Here is a 9,535-nt window from a genome sequence, read left to right on the forward strand (position 1 = left end):
AGTAATAACTGTAATCCATCACTGTCCCTAGCAGTCCTTTCACACAAAGTGACAAGGAAAAAGACAGAGTGTTTTTTCTTGGTAAAGCTGCAAAAACACTGTGAAATAAAAACAACCATCAAAAGAAGAATTGCACCTCTGGCCCCATTAGAGCTCCTTTCCAGCACGTCATCCAAAAGCACAAGCCTGCAAATATAAACACAATATAATAACACCTAATACCATGTGTCTTGAGAAGCAGATTCTAATAAGAATGACGGAAAACAGAGCCAGAATGAGATATGTTCATAATACTGTTTGATTTGAGCACATCCAAGTCACGTTGTTTTCCTTGTTGAAGAGGCGGAGGGGAACACGATGTACTGCTGCAGTTTGTGGACAACCTGCAGACACTCTGAAGCTGAGCTCAGCATCAAAACCTCTCCTATTTAGCAGATGTAATCGATCCAAATCCTGTGTGTGTGTTAAGTGTGCACAATCCGAGGCTCACAAGAACAAAATGGGGGTGTAGTGTGTCCGTTTAGACAATGCCCGAGTTCCCATGACACCAGACTGCAAGGAAATCTGCTTTAATCCAGTGTTTATAACAGATTTTAATCTCATCCTACAATTGTTAATAGAAAAGAGGAGAGTCTGTGCAGATATTTTGCTTGGTAAGAACAAAGGAATCATAATCGGAAGAAAGCTAACCGCTAACGCATTTCCACAAAGTCAACAAACTTGACCTAATGTTGGCAGGAAATTTATATATTAAAGGGGAACCTATACATGCAAAATGCACTTGTGTACGTCTTTTATACATGAATATGTGTCCCCGTGTTCCAGGGAACTCACCAAGTGTCAGAAACACAACCCTCTCTATTTTCCTCCATACCCAAATCTCTAAAAAAGGGGCTGCAAAACGGATCTGATAAAAAACCTGGGATCCAGATTTTGAACACTGTCCTGACGTCAGGACGGTGGCGCTAACGGCTATTGGGCCAACTCCACTCCACCAATCAGGAGGAGACAGCCACGGCCATTGCCGTTCGAAGCGCTGGAGACGCTGTAGTACATATGCCAGGCCTGTAGATGGTGCTGTTCTCACTGAATCTGCCCTTGCAAAAAACAGAGCTAAAAAATTGTCAAAATTGAGCAAAATGAGGCATGGCTAAAATGCTGATCTGTTTGGTATTTTGAGAAAAAAAAAAGTATAAATATGCCTTATATAGGTATGGTCCTACACTATATTATTCAAATATAGCATGATAGGTCCACTTATATATAAGATTTTTACTTCTACACACCACAGAATGATCCAAATGTGAGAGGGATGATGGTGAATACTGATGACTCTATGATGACTGAATGAAAGAGAGATTTCTGCCATTGTAAACTCGCCTACGCTAAAAATACGAAATGCTTAGCAATGGAAGACAAGGCTGATTAATATGACATATGACAAATAAAACGTACGATTTAGTTATTATGACTGTTGTGAGGGAGAAAAACTGACTTTGTTCTCATCCAGTTTCCTGTTTCTAACACAGAAAACCCTTTTGTCTCAAATCCCTCCTCAAAAGTCCGTTTACTCTCTTACCGTACATCCTTTTTAATTGTGAAAAAACACATATTTTGCTATCAGAAGCCATTGATACGTCACTGACTCTTTCCTCTCCTCTCTCTTCCTCATTCCTGCTGTCCCTCCTTGAATCTCATTCATATATGTCCCTCATTTGCATAAATAAGTGGCATTGTCTTTGTTAGTAAAACCAATTACGGTGCTTTTCTACAGGACAATGCGTGATTTAAGTCCTTGTTTTACAAAATCACAAACAGACTGAAATCCTCCACAGCTGAATAATTATCACCGCTTGACGAAGATTTACATAATATGTATATTTAAAAATGAAAGCCCACGTATGACCCAGATTTTTTTAATGATAATCCTGACAGATCAGGGTCACTGTGATAAAACTCATGTTTATGTGGACATTCATATGCCGTGTGGATATTATGGGATTAACACTCTTGTTCTTTTTACGTAAATGATTGTCGTTTAATGTCGGCAACAGAACGGTTAAGATGTTATGTCATGCTTTTATTGAAAGTGTGCTGTCCTTCGGCATCATATGCTGGTTCGGCAACGCCACTGAGGCACAGTCAGGAGGGCCGTAACCAGGGGCGGACTGGGACTAACTACAAATCAGCCCGGACTCTCGACCGGCCCACTTCGGTACCGCCGGCCCACCTCGGTAAATGATCAACGGGGGGTGGGGGGTGCTAGTGAGTTATCCGAGCGCCCACCTCGGTGCCGCAAGTAAATATCGCGAGGAAATTGTTGACGGGGGGGAGGGGGGGGTGCTAGTGACTTATCCGAGCGCCCACCTCGTCCGACCCATCGGGATTCGTCCCGAACGTCCCGATGGCCAGTCCGCCCCTGGCCGTAACATTGTCCAGTAATATGTCAGGAATCTCATGTTCTAGTTTAGAAAGCTTATACAAGGACAGAGTTTTAAAAATGGCACACAATATTGCGAATGACCTGAGGCACCCTCTCGCCTCTTATTTTGAACTGTTGCCATCTGGGCGGAGATATCGTGCCCCTCTGTTTAAAAAGAACAGATCAAGGCTGTCTTTCGTCCCACAAGCCATCAAACTCCTTAATCAATGATGGCTAGGACGCACTGTTTACCCAGCTGGTCTGGCACTGTCCCCCCCACCCCCCTCTACTACTACTACTCACAGTGTGACACAAGGCAGCTGCTGAGCCTCGGATGAATGAAAACAAAAAGTCATAAATCAACAATAACAAAAATACAATACATTATACGTCAGTGTTTCGAGTCCCTAGAGAAATCTGAGGGGTCGCCAGATAATAATAATAGGCGTAAGGATGTTTATATTTCTGAATTTTCTTTAATTTTTTGAGTTGCAGCGATGGATGAAGTTATTGATGAGTTGATTGACGGAACAAATATAGACAATTCATTTGATATTTGATGGATTCAGACATTTCCAGTTCCTTAAGTCAGAGGATTTGTTAATATCTCAAAAGATGACAAGATGATTTATGACAGATTTGAGCTAATAGTAAGTTTCCATTTGAAGTCCCTTAGCAATTAAACCCTTTAAAAAAAGTGTTTCTATCACACTAAAAACTATGAAAAGCTGAACATGTAGAAATTGGAAGTGAAATATGACAATTAATTTCAACCTAAACGTCTTCTGTCATATAGCCTAATAAATAAAAAGTAAATGTAATATATTTTAGGGTTAAGGCTTTCGTTGGTCAGAGAAAACATAACGACATCACCTTAGGCTCTCTGAAGTTGGGATTAACATTGTTGTTGAGTGTTTGATTGATTAATTATACTGATTGATTGGAAAATGAATTGGTCCATTAATCAACAAAGAAATGAATGGTAATGGTGTGATAATACCTCTCTTCATTACCATTAACTTGTACCAATGAAACAAATAAAGTAATGTGTGAATCATCTCTCAGGAGTCCCAAAGTTTATCTGTACAGATTTACTTTGGACCCATTTTGGGTTTGTGATATTGGGCTATATGGATCAAATGTACTTTAATTAGTGAGACAAAAACAACTAATGTTAAAGGGGACCTATCATGCAAAATGCACTTTTTTATGTCTTTCATACATAAACATGTGTCCCCGGTGTGTCGGGGAACTCACGCAGCGTCAGAAAATAAAACCCTCTCTCTTTTCCTCCAAATCTCTAAAAACGGGGCTACAACGGAGCTGATCCAGATTTGCGTTCAATATAACGTAATATCTGAAATGTGGACCCACGGCCCTATCAGAAAGTTGCTATCAGAAACAATGCCCGACTGTTTTGGACGTAATATGGTCGGTGTTTACATTAGCATCGCTAACACTCAGAGCTAACCTGTACTGGAGAGCATGTGTGTGAAGAAGCAGGAAATAAAAAGGAACTCACCTTGTGGTATAACCGGCAAGAGAGAAAGCCTTTGAGCTCCATACTGTTTCAGAGATAATCCTTGATAATCCATGATATGGCGTTTCATCACGGCAGCATTTAGTTTAGACAGTAGCTGCCGGGTCCCGCATGAGCTCAGCCCCCTCCTTTTTTATTTTGTATCAATTTTTATTTTTTTAAAGCTTTATTCATAAAATCAGCACTTTTGAAACAGGAAGTGAAATAGAGGGATATGAGGCATGGCTAGAATGGGTGATCTGTTTGGTATTTTGAGCAAAACACTTCATAGACATGTTTTTTATATATTTGTATATATCTGAGACCTACTGTATGCTATTGCCTAAATATAGCATGATAGGTGACCTTTAACCTGAAGTGCTTCATACATTACATAATTACACCATAAGTTATGACTATACTATAAACCTTTGAATCTTGAATTAAATCAAAATGTAGGAGCTGTAACCTCAAAGGCTCCTTCAGACAAAACAGTTTCTATGTTGTGTAATCTCTTTCTTTTTACTTTTATAAAATGTCTTCTGTTAGACTGTTTCCCAGCTGTAAGCCTTATCAGTACAGTTTGCTCTGTTGCCATGGAGACGTCCTGTTGACAAGCTCAGCAGCTGTGATGTCATCCGAAGATTTTTATGAGGACGTTCTGTTCGATTTGAGTTATTTCATTCACATGGATGAGGATGTGCTTTTAAATGTGATTATTTCAATTAGGAACTGTTTTAAATGTATCTTTTATATTTTATGTATTTATGTTCTCTTGAATTTGAGGTTCAATGAGTCAAAAAAAGGCAGAAATGCATCACAATAATTCATTTTTACAATGTGTAAACAACAATCTGATCATTTCTTGCCAGACTTTGTTCAATAAAAACTAGAGAGTTTGATGAATATTAAATCTGGCAGAAATGATGATCACAATACCAAAGCTATTGTCCTTTTATGGGGACGAAAGAAAGCATTTAATTTGACCTTTTCAGGAATTACATTTTTTCCATTGGGTTTCAGAATAGTTCAGAAAATAATCTCTGTAAAACAAACATTTATGATACTTACATTTTGTTCAGCATGATAATCTCCACATATTAACACCACCGTATGATTTTTTAAAGTAAAAATCTAATGTTGGGCTATAAAGGAACTACAGCACGGTCACATGACTTCACGTCACCACCGCTAAGCTAAAGGTGGCTAATGTTGGGCTATAAAGGAACTACAACACGGTCACATGACTTCACGTCACCCCTAAGCTAAAGGTGGCTAATGTTAAAGGAAAACACTCACACTGACTTCACGTCACCACCGCTAAGCTAAAGGGGCTAATGTTGGGCTATAAAGGAACTACAGCACGGTCACATGACTTCACGTCACCACCGCTAAGCTAAGGTGGCTAATGTTGGGCTATATAGGAACTACAACACGGTCATATGACTTCACGTCACCACCGCTAAGCTAAAGGTGGCTATGTTGGGCTATAAAGGAACTACAGCACGGTCACATGATGACGTTTAGTCGTCTCATTTACACTTGTTAGCAACCGCCGTTTTTTAATTCACTGTAGTATTTTATGTGGTAGATAGACGTTAAACTCTCTTCAGCTTGTGTTTACCACAGACCTTATTTCAGGCTAACAACCAAAAACACATTCAGAAAACCATTGACCTCCAGACGAGGAAACAGGAAGTGGTTAAATGCTGACTCATTTCCAGGTTTAAGGACACATTCCTGCAACACTCTCCTTCATGGAGACCGCAGAAAGTATTTCATTTGACCTTTTAGAAATGAATCCTCATGGCTCATCAATTCTTTATCACTTAGTCAGCATCATTTTCAACCTTGTTTCTGTTCCTCATATTTTCCCGCTCATTCTTCTCTCTTCTTCACTGAAATTCTGCATAAATACGCTGTAAAGAAGAATTAAGGAGGAGATAATGATGACTGTAATCCAAACAATAAACACAAGCATGGTGATGAAACCTGAATAACAGGATCACCATGTGTGTGTGCCAGGGTGTAGTTTACCGACAGGAAGAGGCTTCTGATGATGACGACGATGATGATGAAGAGGCCCTCGGGGTGTAAACACTCTTTATTGTTTTTGCCCCAGCTGTTGTTACGTAACTTTTTTTTATTATTCTCCCTGTATGAATCAGTGTCAGGTCATATTGGGGAGGAAGGATATGATACAACCCCACTCCTGTGTGTGTGTGGTGTGTGTGTGTGTGTGTGTGTGGTGTGTGTGTGTGTTGTGTGTGTGTGTGTGTGTGTGTGTGTGGTGTGTTGTGTGTGTGTGTGTGTGTGTGTGTGTGTGTGTTTGTTTGAACATGTGTGGTGTGTGTGTGTGTGTGTGTGTGTGTGTGTGTGTGTGTTTGAACATGTGTGTTTGAACATGTGGTGTGTTGGTGTTTGTGTGTGTGGTGTGTGTGTGTGTGTGTGTGTGTGTGTGTGTGTGTGTGTGTGTGTGTGTGTGTGTGTGTGTGTGTGTGTGTGTGTGTGTGTGTGTGTCACAGTAAGCATGAGATTAGCGGCGCGTGGTAGTACCAACATCCTCCCTCTAATAGTGGATTGACCCTCTGAACTGTGGCCTGATACAGGACGACTTAAATGTGGGGTTTTTAAACAAATATTTACATAATTCATTCAATTTTTTGGGTAAAAAAGTCAAAGCAGTTTTATAATATAAAAATGACTTTATGATAATTAATTAGGAATTTTCTTCTTTCATTTCAGTCACTTATGCTGTTTTCTTAAGTTTACTATTATCATTAAGCTGTATTAAACACGTTTCATAACTACAGTATATAGATATATATTTAGACCTTAATTGACTGCCTCATTTTCACACTTATTTAATCCTTGTGTAATCATTGTGTAACTGGAAATGAGGGTCCACAAGTCATTTAAAAAAGCAGATTGGATAATAAATACAATTTAAAACGGAGTGTGGACTGGTGGCTGGAGAGGTGCCCTTGAGCAAAGCCCTGTGTATTCTACCTGTATTCTGTATAGTGTGTATAACTGTGTGTATTACAATGCATGTGATCATCTACCTGTATACTGTGAATAACTGTGTGTGTATTACAATGCATGTGATCATCTACCTGTATACTGTGAATAACTGTGTGTGTATTAAAACATATAAGTGAAAACCTGGATTTCCCCCTATGGATAAATAAAGATTCGTCCTCTTTAAATGACTACCTCATAACAGTGGAACATTTCATTTTAAATATGCTTTTAACTTAAGGCTTATATGTTGACATTCTGTATTTCAAAAAAAGGGTCCACAAATTAAATGATGTTCAAATGCTTCACATTAAATAATAATATATATCTTAATAAACAGAGCAGGACAACTGAGTACCTTTGAATGTGTTTATTTCAAATATTTACACAAAATGAATTCATCATTCAGGTAAAAAAAAAGCAGCTTTGAATGTGAGGTAATATTATTGTTCACATGTCTGATATGACACATTAACATTTCAGTGACATTACATCTCTTCTCCAGACTGCTCGTGTTGTTGTTCACCACGTGATCACAGGAAAGTCCCACAGCAGTAGTATCGATCTACCAAAGTCCACAGCAGCATTTGAATGTGTTTGTATGTGTGTGTAAGTCCTTCCTGTTTGAGTTGTTTGGCAGGAAATTCCCCTAAAGTCTTATGAGTTCATTTCTTCTTCTGTGACTCATGTGCTGATTCACACATTCACACACTTTGAGTCAGCGCCAGTCTCTTGTTTGGACTCATTTTAAGTGTGAATCACCAGGAAACAAAGAATTAAACACCCTTTAAGTTTCTTCCTCTAACTTCTCCCAGCATGTGCCCCTCAGGCCTGGTTCCTCTGCCTCTCCAGGGCTCGTTCAGCAGCCGGAGAGCTCGCACTGTGGCCCGGGTAATCCTTCTGTCCCGGGACCGGCGGTGTCGCTCAGCTCCTCGGTGCGTAAAAGGGGGTCAAACCAGCCCTTTTTCGGTTACGTAAAGTTCAGAAACACTCCATTACATAGGAGGCTGTTTTGTCCCTTCAGAAGGCAGCTATCGCCCGGTTTAGATTCAGAGACAACGCGCTCAGAGACTCCGCTCCTCGGCAGTTTGGAGCCGCGTGCCTCTCCTCCCCAGGCTCCAGCCTCGCCCTCTTAATGGGCAGGAAGTCTGGCGCCGCCGCTGCTTTTCCCCGGCGTTTCCTGGACTGCTTGGTGGGGCTCATGTTCTCTTTGTCCTCCGTGATATCACCCTCCTCACACCCTTCGTCTTCGCTTTCCGACTCCTCTGAGGTCTGGAGCTCCGGCTGAGGCTCCGGAACAATCTGTTCCCCCGCCGGGCTGCTGGAGCTCGTCTCCATCGGTTCCGGAGTCGGTTGCGCGGCGCTCGGCATCTCAATCTCCCGGGAGGAGTGATAGATGTCCCGGGCAGACCTCATGACCAGGGAGAGCAGGAGGCTCCGGTGCAGTCTTAGCCCGCCTCTCTGGCTCCTGGAGGCGTACAGCTTGCTTATCGACACGGCCAGGATCCGTCTGGCTTCGGCGTTCACTTCCATAGCGGTTGTGGCATTCATTCTTCTAGTTTTTACGCCGCGTAATTACGCACGGTTAGTTTTGGTTACTTTCTTTTTTAGTAACGAACAGATAAATCGTATCTGTCCTGAGTTAGACTTTATAGTTTCTAGTTCCTAAGCTCAGACTTCAGATGTTCACCAGTTGTTGTACTCTCAGAAATGAGAGCGAACTTGTAGCTGGGTGGCTTTTTATTTCCTCTTTGACGTAACATGGACTTCATTCCTCAGCAAGTGACAAACAGGCGCCGCCCACACCTGATGTTGCTACCACACACACACACTCACACACGCACACACCACACGCACACACACACACACACACACACACACACACACACACACACACACACACACACACACACCCTCTGTTACGTCTACAGTTTTTCTCACAGTTGAGTTTATTTTATTTTTTTAATTTAGAATCCTGTTTCTGCTGCAAGTCATTTCTCGCCAATGCATCCCATTAGATACAAATATCTAATTTACTAAAGCCAATCCTGGAGGGTTACACTCTATATTTGATCATTATTCAATATTTTATTGTCATATTTTTGGCATGAAATCCTTTTTCTCAGAGGTCTAAACGTATATGCAAATCACAATACATGTCTTCTGGTATTAAAAGCATGAAATGAGGGTTAAATCTAGATACTTATAAGAAAGCAAGCGTGCAAAACATTAAATATAGCTCATTTTATTCCAGGAAATACTATGATTTGTTACAGACATGCAAACATTTTCACAATTATGCACATGCCGTGACATTTACTACTACTACTACTACTACTACGTGTCTTTAAAACGTAGTAGTGTACAAAAATGTTGTTATTATCAGATTTCTATACTGAAAGTTGAAGAAAAGGTACATTTTATAATCTAAACCACATTTGATATAGATATTTTATACAATTTAGTGACATTTATATCCTAAAATAACCTTTAACACGACAAGAGGAAGTGTTTGACAGATTTCCAGCTCACTGTTTGAGGAAGTGTTTTAGTGAACGGTATTAAAGCGCTGA

The 9,535-nt window shown here is 40.4% G+C and overlaps 2 protein-coding genes across 2 annotated transcripts in view; one reads left to right on the forward strand and one right to left on the reverse strand.

Annotated features, from left to right (window-relative positions):
• LOC117482071 (B-cell receptor CD22-like) overlaps positions 1-9,535 on the forward strand; it is a 1,109,798-nt gene that overhangs the window by 299,265 nt on the left and 800,998 nt on the right. The window lies entirely within an intron of this gene.
• ier2b (immediate early response 2b) lies at positions 7,318-8,697 on the reverse strand. Its single transcript, XM_034130107.1, has one exon. The coding sequence runs from the start codon at positions 8,511-8,513 to the stop codon at positions 7,983-7,985; it is 531 nt and encodes a 176-aa protein (XP_033985998.1). The 5' UTR covers positions 8,514-8,697; the 3' UTR covers positions 7,318-7,982.

The sequence above is a fragment of the Trematomus bernacchii genome, unplaced genomic scaffold, assembly GCF_902827165.1.
Source record: "Trematomus bernacchii unplaced genomic scaffold, fTreBer1.1, whole genome shotgun sequence".
Lineage (NCBI taxonomy): Eukaryota > Metazoa > Chordata > Actinopteri > Perciformes > Nototheniidae > Trematomus > Trematomus bernacchii.

What these genes read in the sequence shown, in the direction of transcription:
- ier2b (XM_034130107.1), bottom strand. Translation starts at nt 8,513, where the DNA reads ATGAATGCCACAACCGCTATGGAAGTGAACGCCGAAGCCAGACGGATC.